Below are 21,672 nucleotides of genomic sequence, written 5' to 3' on the forward strand. Positions count from 1 at the left end.
CACCATATCAAACAACACTTGCATCATCATCCGTTTTAACCGATCTTTTGTCAAACCACAAGACATTAATAATTACGATAATAGATCGTAGAAGCGAATATATATCAAAGAGAAATAAAAAGAAAAATCTACTTACCCATGATACACTCCTGCTATCAGTTATCTATCAGTAGATTTCCAGCAAGAATCCTTCATTCTTCTTTATGTGTAAAACTCTACTTTTTCTTCTCTGTGTAAAAACACACTCTCTCTCTCTCTCTCTCTACTGTCTAAAACTCTCCGTGTAAACTCCTGTGTAAACACATTTTTTTTCAAAAACTCCTTAAAAATAGATAATGAGGTTTATCCTCTTTACCTTATCTCTTTCTAATATTTATCTTTTTATTTTATTTTATCTTTTATTATTATTATTATTATTATTATTATTATTATTATTATTATTATTTATTGTACTAGAAAAATATCAAACAAAAACACAGGGTGTTATAATACATTTATATATGAAAAATCATTAAAATAGTGCATTTTTTAATGGATATGGATATTCAAAATCCGACTCGAATCCGGATGGATACTAATACGGTAAAGAGTTTTGAGTGAGAATCATATCCGACCCAAACCCGCTCCATTTCCAGCCCTAAGTACAATATATATATCCATAATCCAATCATACATCATAAGTGGATGATGCTAATGTGAGAGGCAAGCATTTTTAAGGCTCTATCCAGTATCCATTTCAAAATACGTGAAAAATGGAGTAATTTTTAAATAAATTTTCATTTTATTTTTAAATGATGTAAAAGGTATTATTAGGTGAAAGTGTGGAAATTCAGTTAAAACATTCCCACTTGCTAATGTTTCAGCTTAATTATTTTCCATTTGTTAACTAACAAGTTGATTGAAGACTTAATTGTACACTGGAATTCACTTTTTAGAGTGTCCTGATGACTGTATGTTGTTGTCATGTTATGTATTGGTGTGAGCAACTCTCTCACCCAATTTGTAATTTTGCCTCTAGTGGCTTCATCAATAAAATTTAACTTATCAAAAGAAAAAACTAACAAGTTGATTAAACAATAGTTTTTGGTGTAGGGAGTGTTTTTCTTTTTGAACTGTTGATTGAAGTGTTAATTGTAAAATATTCATCATATTATTTTGATGTCTGCTACAAATGGTGCAAAATAATAAGGTTATTTAATAAAAGGAGAAGAAGTCACTCACTACTAATATGGCAATTGACAACAGCGTTTTGTTTGCGACGATCTGCTTTTGCTCTTCAGTACTGATCTTCCATGTTGTTACACAGTTTTATGTCCAAATCATGGGCGGTGCCATTGTATATTATTATTTGTATTGTCGCCGCAACTTATTTTCTGTATCACACCTAAAATCACACGTGAATATTGTGAAAATAAAATTTTAATTAACAAAGAACAAAAAGAAGAGAAAATGGTGCAGCTATTCCTTTTATCATATAGACTTTCAATTAATAATATTTTGTCCGTTTGATCCATGTATTTCCTTGTATGACGATGAAAAAACGCTTGATTTGAACAGTTTGCCTGGTAACTATTTTGTTGAGCAACCGATCACTAGTATTCTCTAAAAATTCGAGATGTTAATGAATAGTCAATTAATTACCCAGGATCTTAACACTTTTTTTTTAGATGCCTCGAACCCTTGAGGTTTGAGCTAATATATGTTGTGCATATACATAGTCAGTTATATATATATTTTTTTTTGGGTTAGTTAGATTTATCCTCCATTACTAGTTGCAATTAGTGTTATCCCTTCATTTTCAAAAATATTAGTGATATCCCCATTTGAATGATCTAATGGTCATATTTCTTCATTTGAAAAAAAATTTTATCTCCTAACCATTGTATCTTGCAATTGGGAGAGTATCACTAATATTTTTGAAAATGGAGAGAAAATAACACTAATTGCAACTAGTAATGGAAGGTAAATCTAACTAACTCTTTTTTATTTTGGTAAACACTAGTGCAAAATCCCAAGGGAAAGCAAGCTGCTAGATTAGTAGCATGTCGTGCACGTTGTGGCACAATACAACTAATATACGACTCTGGGTCCCTCATCCAGCCGGCCATCTATTTGTGTTCTCTTATTACGAATCAAAAACTCAAAAGTAAGAGTCATATTTCTCTTCTCCTTTCAACCTCTCTCTCTCTCTCTCTATTTTCAATAATCATCTAAAGAGGTTTTGAGCAACTTTGGTACAACTGGTAATCCTCATATGTTATATATCTTGGGGTACCCTATATATTGCAAGTAAGTAAAATGTTTCTCATGATCTCTTTTAATTGTGGATTGAGTACTTGTTCAGTGTTGTACTAAATTTTGTTATGTTGCTAGGTTAGATCGACTTTTATGCCTATTACTATTGCTTTTGGGAGTTTGGTGCTGCTATTCATAGTTCTTACACCTAAACTGCTACTCAGATCAACTTAGTATTCAAGAGTGGTTTTCTTCTTAGGAAGTAGAAAGATATTCATCATCCCCTTCTTCTGCAATTTGTTTTCGATCAATATTTAATGGAGAAAAACTAAATGACAGATATTTGAATGTGTGATGGAACTTATTGGGCACCTATATAATTTCATGCAATAAAAACTATGGGCTGTCCATTTTCTACAACCTGGCAATCTTACCAGAACAACTAATTTCCTTAAAATATACTTACTTGAAAAGTTGAAATAAGCTCTCATAATACTTCAATTAAGCTATTTAATTAACTTACCTTCCTAATGAAGTCATGAATCATGATCATATAGGATTTCAGACAATCAGGCATGTTTGAAAATATATGGATCTTAAGTGACTTCGTATAACTGTATAACTGATTGTGGATGATGTAGCCTGTAGGTACTGTATAATCAAGTTCATATATTGATACAAATCTTTGAATATGATGTTAATTTATTAGCATTTTTCTCTGTAAAGAAAGGTCGATCAACACCAAACTGGTAATGATCAGCTCGTCATTCCCAAAACATTTATACTTGTGAATGGAAGAAAAGCTCAAGTTGAAAGTTGTTGTTCATGCTTCAGTTATGTAGTGGCCAGTCCACTATTTCTGAACTGCACCATAAAAAAGTTTCCATTAGAGTATTTGTTTGAAAAGGTGTGGAGTGAAATAATATTCAACATTTATTTTCCAAATATATATGTAAGGAGTAAGGACAATGGCCAGTTAAAAAATGTCAAATTTCCATGATATGATTCGACATATTTCGGTATTACATGTCCACATAAATTGGATTTTCAATGTTTTGATACAATAAGTAAATAAAAATCTCGAGTGTTTCTTTTTATTCTTAACTCAAACTGAATATACAGTCCTTTTAATATCTATCTGCTTTACTGTCTTATTAGTCGATTAATTAGCCGTTTTTTTTAATTTAAGTGGTCCATTGCGTCAAAAGTCGACCAACCAAGATTCTATAACCACCAGCATACTTAATAAATTTCATTTTCAAAAAGCAACCACTTTTGATGTTCTAATAACGTTGCTTATCCAGTATATCATTAAGATATTCCTTTTCCATCATCTTTTACATGCCAAGCCACGTAGAAGTGAGTAAGAATGTTTCATTGTTAGGTGCATTTCAACATCAATGTTATTTTTTCCCAGAATAAGTTTGATTTTAATTTGTATACAAACAACCATATGATAAAATATGGTTCCTGATATTGCCGAGGGTTGTTTCTTGTATACCAAGTATATGATACATCGAACACATTTTGGTCTTGGTACCTTGAGAAACCAGCCAATATCAGGATATTTTGTAAAATTTTGCATCATTTGTGATATTACGTTGCAATTCATGTCCTTTTTGTTCGTCTTAGCTAGCTAGGTACTCTCTCACCGGATAATAAATGACATCTCATCAACCATCAGAATACGACCCAGCTGACTCGGTAACATCATCACCACGCTCAGATCACCAACCAAGTGACATCCACCCACGCGTCCGATTCATGTGCAGTTTTGGTGGACAAATTCTCCCTAGACCCCATGACAACCAACTGCGCTACGTTGGAGGTGATACTCGCATTGTAGCCGTCCATCGTTCCACCACATTCTCTTCTCTCCTTACAAAACTTTCAAAACTATCTAACAACCCCGAAATCACCGTTAAATACCAACTACCTAGCGAAGATCTCGATGCATTGATCTCAGTTACAACGGACGAAGATGTCGAAAATATGATGGACGAGTATGACCGTTTAATATTAAGTGGTAACTCAAAAGTGGCTCGGCTTCGGCTTTTTCTTTTTCCAGCTGGAGTTTCTCGAGCTAATAGTATTAGCTCTATTAGCTCGCTTCTTGATGGCTCAAGAAGGGAGCATTGGTTCTTTGACGCTCTCAATGGGGGCTCGGCTTCTGGCACGCTAGAGCGTGGGCGGTCCGAAGTTTCGTCCATTATGTCGGAAGTTCCAGATTATCTTTTCGGACTTGATAATATTGATGAAAATCGGGAATCGAAACTTAAAAATCGGAATGTACTATCGGAGAATGTTTCGGTTTCGGATCCTGGATCTCCTTCTCCCGGTGTTATTTCTTCTCTTTATTGCTCAACAACTTCTGTTCCTGATTTGCCACCTGTCAAAACTAAGGTTGATATCCCAATTACAGTTTTCATGGATCGGAAAGAGAATCAAATTGACACTGGAGAGAAGTTTGTGGCCCAGCAAACTAGTTATCCGAGTAACACAATGTGGAATTATGTACCTGAAGCCCGATACCAGCATCCAGCGCCTTTGCAACCACAACCAATGCCAGTCTATTATGTTCCAGGCCTGGTACCGGGTAGTAATGTACCGGTACCGGTTCAAGTTCAACAGGTACCCATTCAAGTGCCATTTATTCAGCGAATCCCATCGCCAGTGGGCCAAATTCCGACAAGTTATCGGCACCAGGTTCCGGTTGTGGGCCAGGTTTATGGTGCAGGTATAAGGGCAGTTGGGCCTGTGGATGGGTATGAGTATCAGGCTGGAATGAAGCAAGATGGAATGAGTCCAGTCTACTATTGAGGGAAAATTTTCGGGGTGGTACCGGGGTATCAACCTACTATGGTCCCGAGTGCCGCAAGGAGGGGTACCGGAGATGAAAATTAGTAATGTAACTCAGCCTCATTGATAATATGCAAATGGGGTGCATTTGGAATTTAAGATTGCTATTGTTGCCTATCACTTATATGTTTGCCTATTAGTGTTATTCACGATTGGATTTCATTGGTTTCAACTTTGTAAAAAATGTAATTACTATCTTAGGCTAATGAGGTTTTGCCTTTTCGTTTCTTTGGGTTTTTCCTTTTTTGTTGTTTTTTTCATCTACGTTTCAAAATTGAAAGAAAGTTTTGGGATTTGAATGTTTATTTATCTTAAATCTTGGATTGTCGTAACAGTTTTTCTACGGCAACACACATTATGAACCGAATGGACAAACACAATGACGTGGCAAGGGAAACTCACGTGTCTTATTTTGCTAACACCAACTCCCATCGACCCATCTTTAACCTCAATATCATTTACTGTTTCTACATACCAAACAAGAACTGATTCTAAACCGCCATTAATTGTTTTCCTTATTTTTACTTTAACCATTTATCTCTTGATATATTGCATCCATCTATCTTCGTTTTCGATGATAAAAAAATCGTACAAGACAACCCATGGATAAATATCCTAAACTTTTGACCTATTACTAAAGACAATTTTTTTGTAAAGTTGTAAATCTTGTTTACTGTATTAATTAGTCATCAATGTACCTATCCAGATATCCCACTTGTTATCATCATCAGTGTAATGTCGATTAGTTTCAAATAAGAAAACATAATTAGGAAAGGTTAAAATTGTTCAATCCTTAGTTAACTGGATGTTCAAAATGAGGAATGAATATATATTAAAAGGTAAATCTTCTGTCAATTTGATAGTGGTAATTAATGGTAGAATCAACAACAATCAAGTCATAGAAGTTCAAAGGTAGTGAAAAGAAATATGTAAGAGGCGAGGCAGTTGAAACAATGAAAAGAAGTTCAAGACTTCAAGGCACGTGAGTTTCTTTTGCCACGTCATTGTGTTTGCCCATTCGGTTCAAATTGTGTGTTGCTATAGAATTTTTGTTGTCGTAAACATTAGAATTAGGAGAGCACAATTGCAAATAGGATAGACAACCATATTACTCAATGGATTGACTGGGATTTGAATGTTTATCTTATCTTAAATCTTGGATTGACTAGGATTTGAATGTTTATCTTATCTTAAATCTTGGATTAACTGATCTAAGGGGCACTTTCAAACAACTCAGTCTCTATTATGCTCAATGGAGTTTCAAGAAGTTTCTTTACTGCCGATAGAGGATTAAGACAAGGTGATCCTCTCGAACCTTCACTTTTCACTTTTGCTAAGGATTGTCTTAGTAAATGTATTGAAAATGCATAAAACATATAATCATACAATCTAGCTGCTCTAGTCTTACTCATCTAATTATGTTTGTAGATGATTGTCCAGTATATATATATAAACAATGGGGGACACTTTGTAATTCGGTACTTTGTAATTTGGAGTGGATGGCGTGAAATTGAATCGTGGGTTTTTCCAGATATCTATCGCCAAGTTTTTTTAGAGTTTGGGGTTAGATTTGGGCACAAAAAAAGTAGATGCATTTTTTTAGCTCTCCCTATTTTATCGTAATTAGTTTTGCCCACATGGACACTCTCAAAACTCTCCCTCAATTGATGAGGGGAGAGCTATAATATATATATATATCGGGCCGGCTACTTCGACATACTATTCTAACATACTATTTTGACATACCCAGCCGACCCTTAGATCAAACAAAATCTAATGGCAGATCTACTTCCAGAAAACCAAAAGCAAAAATGACATTTTGTTTTGCAAAAGTAAAAAACTTTCTTTTTCTTCGTGTTCATGGAGAAGTATCGGAAAGGTCCCATTTCTGCCAATCGATCAACATTTTTCCACTGAAGGGAGCCTGCATTGGATGTCATATGAGAGTTATGAGTCAGATGCAGTGGGGATTGGTTCTTTTGATATTAGGAATGAGGAATTTCAATTTGTTTCGTTACCTCCGCATATGGATTCTGTGTTGAATCATGGATTTGTAGACACTGGTCCACTGGGAGGTTGTATTTATGTGGTTGACTATTATTCTTCACCTGGACGTGCTGAGATATGGATAATGAAGCATTTAGGAAGGCATGAGTCTTGGACTAAACAATTTGTGATACCGATGACCAGGGACGGACCAGGATTTTCACCCAGAGTATTCAAGGTCAATCAATATTGCTTTATACATTTATTAAGAAAATTTAAGTTGTATTTTAAAAAAATTATAATTTTTGAAAAAAAAAAAAAAAAAAAGAGAGAATAGTTAATAGGCCAAATTTACTTTGGAAGTTTTCTATTTGAAAAAAAATAATAATAATAAAAAATACTAGAATGCAAAACTGAATTTCATATATATATATTTGCAATAATCAACTTAATTACTTTTTTCTCTGTTTTTGTCTTTGGATAACCAAACTATATTCTTGGAAAAACATATATATATATATAAGCAGGAAATGTTTTAGAAAGGTGCTAAGTTCAATATTACATACAAATAAATAATCAAATAAGTATTGGTTGCATACATAAGTACTAGATGCTAAGTTCATACAAATAAATAATTATGTACTGGTTGCATGGTAGGGTGGACAACATAATTGAATATGTAGAGAAACACGATTTATAAAATAAGTGATTAAATAATCAAGCAAACAAAGCTAGCTTAAATAGCAAACGTTGAATTAACATATACCAAGGTTGAATACAAAAATCATCCGGCAAACAGAAGCTTAATAACAAAGGCTTGAATACTCATCACATGTTTAATTTTTTCCCCCCAAATTGAGGGTATTCAACTGAATACCTTCAGTATACCATGGGTCCGTCCATGCCGATGACGGAGGACTTTCAATATATTAAGCTGTTATGCCTTTTGAAGGGCGGAGACATTCTATTTGTGTACAATGGCGCTAAGTTGGTTTCATGTGACCCCAGAACTGGCCAGATTAGGGAAGTTGGTCGCAGCTGCGATTCATAGGATGTGGAACTCTTCATTGATAGATTTGTTTTTGTTGGAACCTTTGTTTCACCTATGATAGGAGGTGGAGTTGAATAATAAGGTAGCAGCGAGTGCATATCCATCTGCGTATATTTAAATTGTTCTTTTTCATTCACGTTTAATACTTTTGGGTCTCTGTTAACAAATTCAACCGCATTAACTTTTGAGTCTCACAACTCTACTATAACCAAATAGACAATCACTATGCAGTACAAACAAAATATATATCAAGTTGAGATCACATATTGATTATTATACGATATTATAATTAAATCGAGTCCTTGACAAATGGTGTTTGTAATGCATGCTGCTTATAAACAGTAGTCCCATTAGGACGATCAACTAAAAGAACCCAATTCCCGTAATACAACAAAACTCTAAATAAAATAAAATAAAAACTAATAAGTTTCAGTGATGAGAGACTTCACGTCTGTCCGCGATAAATTCCACCCACTGTTTTGAACTATTTTTAAGCTAAAACTCGACTTTCGTATTATACCCATTTGTAGATCCATTCACCTTAACCTGTAGTATCATTCCATCCCCAAAATTATAAACAAGAACTACAGGTGTTTGCGAATTGGTCGACGATGATGCCATCACAGTTAAGAGATGAATTGCAGAATTCAAAATATAAATAAGTTGAGTTATAAAAACGTGAATAAAGAAGGAGAAAGGGTTTTTCTTTTTTTCTAAAAGAAAATGACATTTTTGCCCCCGTTATTTGTGGCCCATTTTCTTTTATTTGCTTGGTTTTCTAGAAATAGATCTGGCCATTAGATTTTGTTTGATCTGAGGGTCAACTGGATATGTCAAGATAGTATGTTAGAATAGTATGTCGACGTAGCCGGCCCGTATATATATATATATATATATATATATATATATATATATATATATATATATATATATATATATATATATATATATATACGGCAAACGTGAGACATAGGGAGACACGAAGCAAAAAACAAAAAAAACTGCCAAAAACAGCCATTGGATTTTCGTAAACTCACAGAAACAAACTCACGAAGGGTTCTGAATTGGGCGTTTTCATATCACCGAAAATTAAACCACTAAAAATTAAACCTTTTTCATACCACCCAAAATTAAACAAACAACAAACAAACTCAACAAAAGAAGGACGAAGCTAATCACGAGTTTTTTTTTTCCAAAAATGAAGGTAATTTAGATTAAGTTTATAACTTTGATTAAGTTTGAGTTTTATAATTAAGTTTTTGTTGATGGGTTTAAAAGATGTGAAGATTGTGTAGAAGTTACTTGTGGTTGTACTAGTCAACGTTATGGTGATGCTATAGGGAAGCTTATTGTTTATCCTAATGGTTAACTTTTCATCTCTTATCAATGTACTCCTGGTTGTGAGGAAGGCTTGTTTAAATCTTTTGGAGTTTTTGATGTTGGGTTTGTTAGTTTCTCTGTTAGTTTCATGCATTGCTTGTTTTTTGTTGGTTTTGATTATGTATTGGAGTTTATAAGCATTTTGTATGATGTCTATTTGCTCAGAGTTTTTAGTTTGCTCAAAGTTCTTAGCATGTCAGAGTTTTTAGTTTGCTCAGAGTTCTTAGCATGTCAGAGTTTTTAGTTTGCTCAGAATTCTTAGCCTGTCAGAGTTTTTAGTTTGCTCAGAGTTTTTAGTTTGCTTAGAGTTCTTAGCATGTCAGAGTTTTTAGTTTGCTTAGAATTTTTAGTTGGGTCAATTTGAGATACCCCCCTGTTTGAGATTTTTTTACCCCACATTTTGAAAATCGAGAGAGATACCCCCCTAACTAACGTCTCCCGTCAGTTAACTAGTATTTACTGACCAAAACACCCCTCTAAAAACTATTTGAGATGCCCCCCTGCCCTCTAAAATTATTTGAGATACCCCCATGTGTAATTGTTCATACCTATTTAGGGTATGAATAACAATGTTCATACCTCAATATAATATAAGATCAGTAAGAACATCTATTGGAGTATGAACAATCATTGTTTATACCTATTTGGGTTCATACCTCAACATGAGCTATGAACACTCATTGTTCACACTGTTCATACATCAACATATATAATGTATGATCAGTAAGAATACTAATTATTGGAGTATGAACAGTGATTGTTCATATCTATTTGGGGTATGAACACTCATTGTTCACAAATAGGTATGAACAATCACTGTTCATACTCCAATAAGTGTTCTTACCACTACAAAATAATTGAGATATACCGACGGACAAAAAACCGTCCTGGTAGAGCTACACCGACGGATGAAAACCGTCCCTAGGCCGTCCTAATTTGCTCTGTCGCCATTGCTTTAGTTAGGGACAAAAACCGTCGAGAAGGATCGTCGGTATAGAATACACTACAACAGAAGGGGTCTGTTGCAACGCACCTTTTTGCAACGCCCAAAAATTGTTAGTAAAGGATATCAATTGCCACGCCTTCCAATGTCGCTAAACATTTGTCATTTTATTAGGCTGGGACTTATTTAGATTTACTATTACAGCGCAGCAAATGGTCTAATTGTTTTTTTTTGAAAGATGAATAAATATTATTTTTAAGGAAATCAACCTTTTGCAACACTGTTGTCATTGCTACAACAGAAGTGATCAGTAGCAACGCGTTGTCCGTAGTAACAAGATTTTTAATTCAATAGCCCAAGATTTTTTATTAAACCTTTGTTATTTTTTAACGATGTTGGTGTCGCTTACATGGCTTTTTATGTGCCGCATGATATTCAATTTCAAAACCAAAGTTTGTGGCGGGCCTTTTTCCATTCTCGACTCCAACTAAAAAAAAAAATTAAAATTAGAAAGCCCTAAAAACACTTTACTCTCTCTCTCTCTCACTTCACACTCTCTCTCTTGCCTCCCCATCTTATTCTCTCTCCTCCTTCCTCCACCGCCACAAAGATATGGTAAGCTCTCTCTCTACCTCTTTCTTTATTAAAGTTTAAAGCTTAATTTCGGTTTTGGTTTTGGGTTAATCCTCCACCACAGGCAAAGCTTCGACTTTGGTTTTAGGGATTAAATGAGGTTCAATATGTTATTTTAGGTCTTTAATTGTTGGATTTTGGGATAATTAGTTTGATATCCAATTAGTTTTGGGATAGTTCGCCTAGTAAAATGTTGTTTGATGATTTTGCTGGTGAAACATTTAAATTCTTTTGAGATGAAATCTCACCGTAAAATCCTCGCCCTTTTAGATTTCTTTGTCAATATTAATATATGTTGAGTAATGGCAAAGCACCTCAGGTATTGCAAGTTCATACTCTAGCGATAGGCTATAATAAGAATGGAAGTAGGATTGAATATGACATACGAACATATGTCTTAAGTGTTCCTTGGTGTACCACAGAACGACATGACACCGCTTTCTTTGCATTGATTCAAGTATTTCTTCTAATTTTTATTCTATTGATTTGGACTTTAAGTTTACTGTATTGACAATATTTGATCTAATACATGCTTTAGTTCCTTAAATCACAATTCAAGAGTATTTTTCTAATTTTTATTCTAATGATTTTGACTTTAAGAGTAGAGATTGTAGGGACCTTTTTTTTTACAGTTGATGCCACCCGATGGTTATCCGAATAGTGTTAGTAGTTTTTTTTTTAGAAGAAAAAATAACAATTAACAATCATAGTTGCCATCCTAATTATAAAACAAAGCATAGCAAGTCTTCTCTCGTCTTTTCTCAAAATGTGAACAACAAATGTCTGACACAGATCATTTCGAAAGACAAAGTGAAAAAATTGAGAACGAACGCATAATATCTAAGCCTTCTCTTTAGCAGCAGTGGCAGCAGCTTGACCACGGAGACGACCAGTCCTCCTAGTAGCAATGAGCCCAACTTTCCGTCCTGGAGGGGCATCACGACGAACAGTACTAGCATGCCCAATGTGTTGGTGATTACCACCACCATGAGGATGCTTAACTGGATTCATGGCAACACCACTAACCTTGGGCCACGGTTCCTTCTTCACCCCTGTATTTGTGATAAGTGTTTCCGCCTTCAGCATAGGTTTTCGATTCCTACTTCCCGGTGACGACCAATCATGGCACGACATCCGCTTGGAACAATCTTCTTGGCACCAGAAGGTAGTTTAATCTGCTCCTCCCATTGTCAAGATTATGACTAATAACAATAGCATAATCACCGGAAGCTCTAGCAAGGACACCACGATCACCAACATGATGTTCGACATTACAAACAAAACTCCTTTTGTATACTTCTCAATGGTAAAACATTCCCCACCATCAAATTACCTTTGACTTTTTAATAAACAAATTGTCCTGTATACATTCCCTTAGTATAAAAGCAGTTCTTTCGATGCTTGTAACGAAATGGATTATGGAATGTTACTCGGGCTAATGGAGCTCCACCGACCCGGATCATGGACTATTTGAGTTACTACTCCTTTTCAAAAGGTACCCGTTACGTTCACCAAAGTCGAAAGTGACCGGAAACTTGGCGGGTCCTTTTATTGGTGGGTGTGGGATTTGAATCTGGACCCGGCTCCTTTTCTGTGCTTTTCGAATCACACGTCCCATTTTTTTGGTTTTCCACTCTGTGTTTTGAGGAAGCGGCTAGGAGAGAATATGGAGTATTCGTTATGTCATGGTGTTCAAGGCATAGCTAGTCAAGTTACTGGTGTTCTTGCTATCGTGGTATACCATTTATCTTATTTGTGGATGACTATTTAGTTTGGATTGGCTTATGTTTTGTGTGATTCTATTTGGTTTTACTTTATGCTGTCGGATTGGGGAAAGGTGAAATTCCTATAGCTGCAACTATTAATTGGGTACTTAAGGATGGAAATTGGGTATTTGAGTAAGATATTTCTATCAAAATATGGTCGCCATTTTGATGTGAATCGAAAAGGATGGAGATTGTTTGCCAATCTTTTTTGGAAAATGTTGTATCTGACCGGCGATATTAACACTTGCCTTTCCTCATCTCTTTGTTCCAATTGTTGCGATCATCGGTTTTAAGATTCTTGTTTAACTGCATATTGATCCGTGTCTACGACTTTTTATATATTCATCTCATACTATAATCACAATCTTGCTTATTATACCATTTTACTTGTCATGGTTATCTTATTGGTATTTCTAGAAACTAAAGTGTCAAGTGAGTCTCCGCCGGATCTTTGAGGGGATTAAAGTGAATGCCTTGTGGGCATACACATTTTATTAAGATAAATAAATAATTGGAAATAACCAAAATAAAGGATGTAAGTATAAGAAAAGGAGAATATGTATGAAAAATACAGACTCAAATAACAACAACCTATCTTTAATGGTTCGTTATTTGATGTTTTCTAGCTTTGATTTCGAGTTTATTATGTTTCAAGTGAAATATAATGAGAAACAATGAGAATACCATTTTTTGTGACTCATTTTTATGGTATTGTGGTATAATAGTGTATTTACTTTGTTATTTCATTTTGTTGTCATAACTTTGTGTTAGATGGACGTGTGAGTTGCTTATGGTCTACGTTACCACACGATTTCCATTTGTATTTTTCTAACTTCTCACATAATGAAGTACTAACTAGTTTTGCTTCTTGAACGCACTTATTTTTTGGTCTATTTTTACTAACTCATAATTTTGTTTTTCATGGTCAGGCCATTCATTGTTTTCAATAATCTCTATCTTTGCTATTTTACTGGATGTTCGTAGGAGGTGGTTGAAATTTTGAAGGGTTGATTTGATTTGAGATTGAGTTGTCTCCAATACTGTAGGGGTATGACTTTTATCTATTTTTATACGGGAAATAAGTAGTAAATTTTTATTGTCCGCATAAGCTTCAGTAGATAATATTGGATTCACTAGTTCCCCATTAGACATTTATGGACCATATCATGTGTAGTAACACAATTAGAAATTTGTTTCACAATAGAACATGAAAAATATTACAGCATTGAATTTCATTTGTGTTTTTAACTCATATATATAGCAGTAGGATCTAGTGTAGTTGGTTGTCCTTGCTACTTTAGATTGTCTACAATATTGTTTTTGACGGTGTTAGTGCTTACTACAAATGTAATGACCTTAAAGTAATACATGCTTATCTTATGATCCATATGACATCTATGTTTCTGTGTGAGGTACTTGTGTTTAGTCTTTTTCCTTGTTTCAAGATGGTACTTTTACCCATTATTCCATGTTGTTTAATTCCAACTCTATTGGTTCTTGCCTATTTTTTTTTCTATCTTCTTGCAAGCTTTTGGCCATGGGCAGATTATTATTTTTCATGTTGTAAAAGGTTGGGAATTTGACCAATAGTGTTTTCATCCTAGGTCCATACGTATAACTTGAAAAAAATATTTTCACATTCATTGGACTATTATATACAGCTTTAAGGAGCATAAGAACAATGTCATGTCGATATGGCACATGTTTGTAATCACAGGATTTGGGTAGGGTCCCACCAGCCTACATATTTCTTTGCCATTATTTTTGGCTGTTATGATAGCAAGTCTATATTTTTTTTAACCAATTTTTTTTTTCTTTTTCTGGTGGAACAGTTTTCACATGCCTAAATAACCTCATTAATGGTCCACAATTAATTCAAAAGAAGATGGTACAGAGTGCTAAAGAATGCATAAAGCAGCAGGCTAGCAACTTAGAAACGCAAAGTGAAGGAGTGGAATCAAAGAGTTATTTTGATCCAGATAAACACATTGATGCCTATCTACCTTTCCGGGCAACGAGCAAAGAGTGAGAAGCCTCTTACTGATCCTTCCTTGTGGGTGTGTACGTGTGTTATACTTGTGATTCTAGTTTAGAATAACTTGTCTAATTTAGTTGAATGTTTTGAAGAAAATGTGATGCGATGTATTGGCAAAGAGAACATAATCTTATTTAATGAATTATACTTTGTTATGATTTATTGTACAATGAAATGGGGTTGTTATTGTTATCTACATAAATTGCTCACGGGAAGAATTTGCAAATTCAAAAGAATCAAAATATTAAGGCGTCAAATACATTTGTTGACCATCAAAGCAAATGAGGACATTTCAATATGGTAGGGTTAGGCAATTAAAAAGACCATTTTGCAACGCCGAAGGTATTGATAAAAGTTAACTTTTGGCGACGCCAATGGTGTTGTTAATAATTGTTTTTTGCAACGCCTAGCGTTGCAAATAATTTGAAATAATTTTAAAATCAATTAGTTCCAAAAAATAAAGTAGCAACGCACATAAATTATTAGCAACACAGTGAGGCATTGCAAAATACTAAAAGTTTTTGTAACGCCATTGTTTGTGTCACATTTGATCTTTTGTGACCCATTTTTTTGCAACGCCTTTGCGACGCCATGTTTGGCATTGCAATTGATCAATTGCAACGCTTTTTTATACATTTAGCGACGGGGTATAGCACTGCAACTGAGCCTTTCTGTTGTAGTGATATCTATGCCGACAGATGTGTGTGGGATTTTATCCGTCGGTATAGAATATATTCTATACCGACGGTTATGTGTGGGATGTTATCTGTCGGTATAGGTCACCTTTGGCGACGGATTGGTATGTGATGGTATCTGTCAGTATATAATATCTATGCCGACGGTTATGTGTGGGATGTTATCTGTCGGTATAGGTCACCTTTTGCGACGGTTACGTGTGGGATGTTATCTGTTGTTGTATGGTACTTATGGTGACGGAACAATACGAATGATCGTTAATGTTAGCTAGGGATTTTATCCGTCAGATTTTTATTTTATTTTATTTTTTAATTTTTTTCTATTTTTTTTTTAAATACTCATATTTTGCTAATTGAATCAATGTTTACCAAAATCCTACATTTGAATCCATACACAACTGTCTAGCATGAACTTATATATATATATATATCGGTTTGGCTAGGATGACATTCTTAGCGTGACATACTTATAGGGACATCCTACTGTTCACGTCCTTAAAGCCCGGCCCACGAACCAACAAAACACAAAACTGAAATTTGTTTACAAACCTTCACAAAAAATTGTCCTAAACCGAAACCAAACTCTAAAACTCCAAACTCCAAACTCCAAATTGAAAAACCCACTCGGCCTCCACTCGACATACCACGTCATCGCAAGCTTGAAGGGATGGGTTAGTTACTTCCCTTATTTTGGTACAATCGGCTATGTCTTCATCAAGAATAACCTGAATTAAAATCATTGCATCTGTTTTGATAAATTTTTGATAAATTTTCGTTTTTAGGTACTTGATAAAATCATTGCATCTGTTTTGATAAATTTTCGTTTTTAGGACTACTTGATAAAATCATTGCATCTGTTTTGATAAATTTTTGTTTTTAGGACTACTTGAATCTGTAACCATGACTCCTTGTTTCTAAAGGTAGTAACTAGTAGGAGGAGCTAGTTTTTAAAGACAAGATTGAAGTTTGAATGGTGTTTACTTCAACCTTAAAGTAACAAGATTGAAGTTTGAAGTATGTCATAAAGTAACAATAATGAGTAAACTATTGGATTATCAGTTTGGAACTAGCATATTCGGTGAACTCTATCAAAGTTCGGTGAAGTAGCATATTCGGTGAACTCTGTCAGAGTTTTGAAGTAGCATATTCGGTGAACTCTGTCAGAGTTCGGTGAAGTAGCATATTCGGTAAACTCTGTCAGAGTTTTGAACTAGCATATATTCGGTGAACTCTGTCAGAGTTCGGTGAGCTACTGCAGCTTCTTACAAACTAGTCAAGGTTGAAGTCCTCTTGAGTTGCTAGACCCATAGAATCTAGTTATGGCTGTAGACCTTCTTGTCTCTAAGATGTAATCCTCTCACATTTGAAAGTGCAAACTCCAAGATGTTTGATGAGACTTAGTTATTGAGCAAACATGTAATTTGAAGTTTGTGAAATCTTGTACACTACTCCACTCCCATGTTATTGTTCAGTAACCGAAAAGCACTAGAGGGATTCCTCAGTTTTGTAAAACATGAGCCTTACAGACATGCGGTTTCCAATTCAACACTTCAAATCTTAAAGTTACAATAGAAGTAATAAGCTATAGTTACGAAAATTTAGCAGTTCTAAAATCTCTAGGAATAAAAAGATCATTCTATTTCATACCCACTAGGGAGGTGGACTGTGTGCACTTTCACTTGCGTTTTATTTTCTTAACTGGCTTGGTATTTAAAGATTAACTAGGGATTCTTTAAGTAAAAAGGTTGAACGTCTCACTAAGCGAGAAATCGGTAGCTATCCTCACTTTGCACATTAAAGATTATAACTTGTTGTTTTGTGAGAAGCATAGTATTTACTTATCCAAAATGGGAATTTTTTTGTGGGTAGATTGTATCCGTGCACTTTTCTGACACGGCCCTACTTGAGAAGTATTTTGAAGAGTTAACAGTAATTTTTCTTTTAGTTTTTTGTTTACCTACTTTTTTGAAGTCCAATAATATGATTTCTTAAGTTGGTCTAATGTTATTATGCAGTGAAATAAGACATGTATTTGTAAATTAATAATAAATCTAGGAAATACCAATCTTCGGGTACTTTTGTGAGATGCTTTCACTAGTTCTAGTAGCATACACTCGGGAAGATTAAAGAGAACGCCGCTAGTAAATGACTAGGAAGAATTATTTTTTCCTATATTCTGCTTTTGTGGATTGATGTTTTGTGCGTCTGTATCTTGACATTATTCAAGGATGAGCATTGGGAGGAGATGGAAAGAAGTCATTGATATTCTTGATCGGATCACATACGGACTTCCATGTAAGTATCATTCAATTGATGAACTCAGTGGTTTGTTTATCTCGAACCTCACTATTTGTTACCCATCTTGTCACGGGATGATTCAAAGAAAGACAAATCAACTAGAAGTCGATACAATGTATGAGGAAGTTTAGATTACATCATTTGGGGAAAAGGCAACTACTCAATTGGTTTTACAAATTGCAACAATGTTATGATCATCTTTTATCCTCAAAACTCCAAGATCTTGAGCCAAGAATGAGTACATGAGATACAATCTTGGATGTAATGAGGGTTTATTAAGAGGAAAGCGATATTGATCGGTTTTGCTATTCTGATTTTTCGCGCATTGTTAGCATTAAATATTTTATGTGTTTCGTCTTTGTTGTTCATTGAAATTGCTCTTATTTATATTTTTACACTGCAAAAGTCGAACTATCGTAAAACATAGGTTTTCGATTTAAATACGGGAGGAATTGCGATCGTTCAGCGTTTACATTGAATTTGTCCAATGGTTTTGGATCGTATGATCGTTTAGTGTCGCTTTGTTTTAAGCAAGATGGGTATTTTGAAAATGGAAAGAAAATTTTTTAGAGCCAAATCCGATTAAAGACTCCTTAATTGCAACATTATACGGTAGTTAGTATCACCGTGAAGCAAAACTGATTTTTAAGGGCACGAAGTATTGCTAAAATGTGGTATCTGACTCTTTTGCATGCAAGTGGCGCTTATGGTGATGCTTGGTGTGTGGTGCTCCAAAATCTTTGCCACTTTAAATCATCTGTCGGGTTAGCTGAAAGCCCCGAAAAGAACTATATAACACATTGTCCAATAAGGTTTAATAGCTGCGTAGCCTATGTTTCTTCCGAAGTAGAAGATAAACCGACCGATATAATCAAAACAAATTCGGATAGAAGCGATTATATTGGACATTCAGAATTTCCCGGTTTACATTTTCTCATCGAAACCCGCATTAATGTATATACATCTGAATTCCTTGAAGAAACTAAAATCCATGCATTTCTCATGAATGAATGAAACTATTTCCTCAAGCAAGGAATCCAAGTCTTTCTCCATTCTTCTTCGCTAATCGAATCAGTCCTTGTCTTTGCTTTGCATCAGCTCCAATTGATTTGCAAAATTCAGTAATTACCTATGACAAGGTTGAATCCACCAATATCAAGTATAATGAAATCTCTTGCATTTACGTGTGTGTGTGTGCTGCTCTGTTATTCTATTGCTCTTAGAAAGATATAGAGATTGTAACTTTCATCAGGCATCACCACTGAAATGTATGTTTAGCTTCTTGAATGAAGAAAAAATGGAGTAAGTAGTTGTACCTGTGAGTGAAGGGCAATTGCCTTGCCTCTAAGTTGATTGAACCGTTTTTTGCCAACAATATCACGAGTGACAACAACTATAGACAAAAATCCCAATGTACATAAACAGTGTAAATAACTTAAACATCAAAACTTTGACAGAGTTCACCGAATATGCTAGTTCAAAAAAAAACATGAGTCACGAGGGAGTCCACCGAATATGCTACTCGAACTCTAACAGAGTTCAAAACTCTGACAGAGTTCACTGAATATGTTAGTTCAAAACTCTGACAGAGTTCACCGAATATGCTAGTTCAAAACTCTGTCAGAGTTCACCAAATATGTTACTTCACCAAACTCTGATAGAGTAGAGTTCAAAACTCTGACAGAGTTCACCGAATATGCTAGTTCAAAACTCTGACAGAATTCACCGAATATGCTAGTTTCAAACTGATAATCCAGCAGTTTACTCATTATTGTTTCTTTACGACATACTTCAAACTTCAATCTTGTTACTTTAAGGTTGAAGTAAACACCATTCAAACTTCAATCTTGTCTTTAAAAACTAGCTCCTCCTACTAGTTACTACCTTTAGAAACAAGGAGTCATGGTTACTGATTCAAGTAGTCCTAAAACAAAAATTTATCAAAACAGATGTAATGATTTTATCAAATAGTCCTAAAAACGAAAATTTATCAAAACAGATGCAATGATTTTATCAAGTAGTCCTAAAAACGAAAATTTATCAAAAATTTATCAAAACAGATGCAATGATTTTAATTGAGGGAGGATGTTATGAAGACATAGCTGATTGTACCAAAATAAGGGAAGTAACTAACCTGTCCTTCAAGCTTGCGATGACGTGGTATGTCGGAGTGGGAGGCCGGAGTGGGTTTTTCAATTTGGAGTTTGGAGTTTGGAGTTTTTAGAGTTTGGTTTCGGTTTCGGACATTGTTTGACGAAGGTTTGTAAACAAATTTCAGTTTTGTGTTTTGTTGGTTCGTGGGCCGGGCTTTAAGGACGTGAACAATAGGATGTCACTATAAGTATGTCACGCTAAGAATGTCATCCTAGCCAAACCGTGTATATATATATATAACTTGTGCTCATAACACAAAAAAAATGTTCAATTCTCATCTTCAACTTACAAAATAAGTTCACATCCTGAACTTAAAAGAGAATTCAGTCTAGCAAAGACCATATTTATGCGATTACTTAAGTACCTATTGAGTTCACATCCTCCACCACGTCAATTTAATTTCTTAAGTAATAGGGCAAAATAAAGATCGCTAAAGAGATGAAGTTAAATAAACACTTCAAGAAGACGAATTGCGAGATGCAAACACCAAGAACTCTTTAGGCCAGATGACAACTCCTTGCACAACTTGACCAAGCGTTCTTTGCCATGCATTGTGAGGGAAAGGCAGGATAGCATCAGCCCTACACACGACTTGGACATAAACTTTGAAGTTCCCTTCTTCTAAAGTCCTTTCACCATACTCTGTGTTAGGGTTGACGTCTTGCACAACGCCTCTAGCAACAAGTTCAAGCGGCCAACCTCCACGCAACTCACAATCTTTGCCAATATAGTAGGCATTTTCCAGCTGAAAAGAAAACATTTTAATTAATAAAGATTTCACGTTAAAACAATACATACATGTAAATAGCGTGCATTCTCTCCATTGATCAATAATGTTTAGTTTCAGGATTTGTTTTGAAGCTATGCAACACATAACAAATAATCATTTCTGTGTTACACTGGAATTAACATTTGTTCTACATGAAAGTGAACATAACTAGATAATGTACCAAACAAAAGCCTAGATAGATTTTTGTTACTACCAGTCATGCTGCCTTATTAATTTGATGACTCAAGATAACAATATAGGATTAATAACACTGACTCCAACAGTGTGAAAGACATGACAACGACAATTGAAATTAGTAATATATTACTACTTAATAGATTATATTTAGCTGTCGACAACATTTAAGAATAAAATCATTCACAATACCAAGAGATTAGGCCTAAACCTTATGCAAACACACTGATGACAATATGTTTACTAGCGCATTAGAAAGGGTGCCTATAGTTTCATGGCAGAGGGCCTTTGAAAGCGGCTAAATTCAGAAAAATTCAGTTATCGATCTACTGTAGAAACTCTATTGATTATGTTGTTGGTTCTGATGTGAGCTTGGGTCCGTTACGGTACTAGAACTGAACTAGGGTGATCAAACTGATACGACTTAGAAATTGGAATATCCTGAACAATAGCAGGCGCAATAGAATTAGGTACATGTGTGTTAACAGACTCTACAAAAAGGCCCTGAGCTCTTCACCTTTATATATTACATAAGCCCTACCCTAAAGTAGGTAGCCCCGAAAGCCTCACTCCACTCATAAGTTGCTGGGGTTGACAATGGAAAAGGCATATGGGCCGCGGAGTCATGGGAACGAGGAAAAGTCATTATTTGGTGGAGGAGAGATGCAAACGG

The 21,672-nt window shown here is 34.9% G+C and overlaps 1 protein-coding gene and 1 pseudogene across 2 annotated transcripts; one reads left to right on the forward strand and one right to left on the reverse strand.

Moving 5' to 3' along the window:
* The first annotated feature begins 2,127 nt into the window (after positions 1 to 2,127).
* On the forward strand, positions 2,128 to 5,322 carry LOC147477204 (Octicosapeptide/Phox/Bem1p family protein). 2 transcript variants are annotated; one of them, XM_086583591.1, is made up of 2 exons: positions 2,128 to 2,289; positions 3,872 to 5,322. In XM_086583591.1, exon 2 carries the CDS (start codon positions 3,898 to 3,900, stop codon positions 5,053 to 5,055), a length of 1,158 nt encoding a protein of 385 aa, XP_086439717.1. In that variant the 5' UTR covers positions 2,128 to 2,289; positions 3,872 to 3,897; the 3' UTR covers positions 5,056 to 5,322. The 2 variants fall into 2 exon arrangements, with proteins under 2 accessions (XP_086439717.1, XP_086439716.1); XM_086583590.1 differs by having other exon boundaries at positions 2,130 to 2,289; positions 3,868 to 5,322.
* A 5,792-nt stretch (positions 5,323 to 11,114) lies between these two features.
* On the reverse strand, positions 11,115 to 13,247 carry LOC147477205 (large ribosomal subunit protein uL2 pseudogene; annotated as a pseudogene).
* Between the last annotated feature and the right edge of the window lie 8,425 nt (positions 13,248 to 21,672).

The sequence above is a fragment of the Coptis chinensis genome, chromosome 9 (assembly GCF_015680905.1).
Source record: "Coptis chinensis isolate HL-2020 chromosome 9, ASM1568090v1, whole genome shotgun sequence".
Classification (NCBI taxonomy): domain Eukaryota; kingdom Viridiplantae; phylum Streptophyta; class Magnoliopsida; order Ranunculales; family Ranunculaceae; genus Coptis; species Coptis chinensis.

Bases quoted from the DNA above. Each gene is read 5' to 3' on its own strand.
- LOC147477204 (XM_086583591.1), top strand. From the start codon at position 3,898: ATGACATCTCATCAACCATCAGAATACGACCCAGCTGACTCGGTAACA.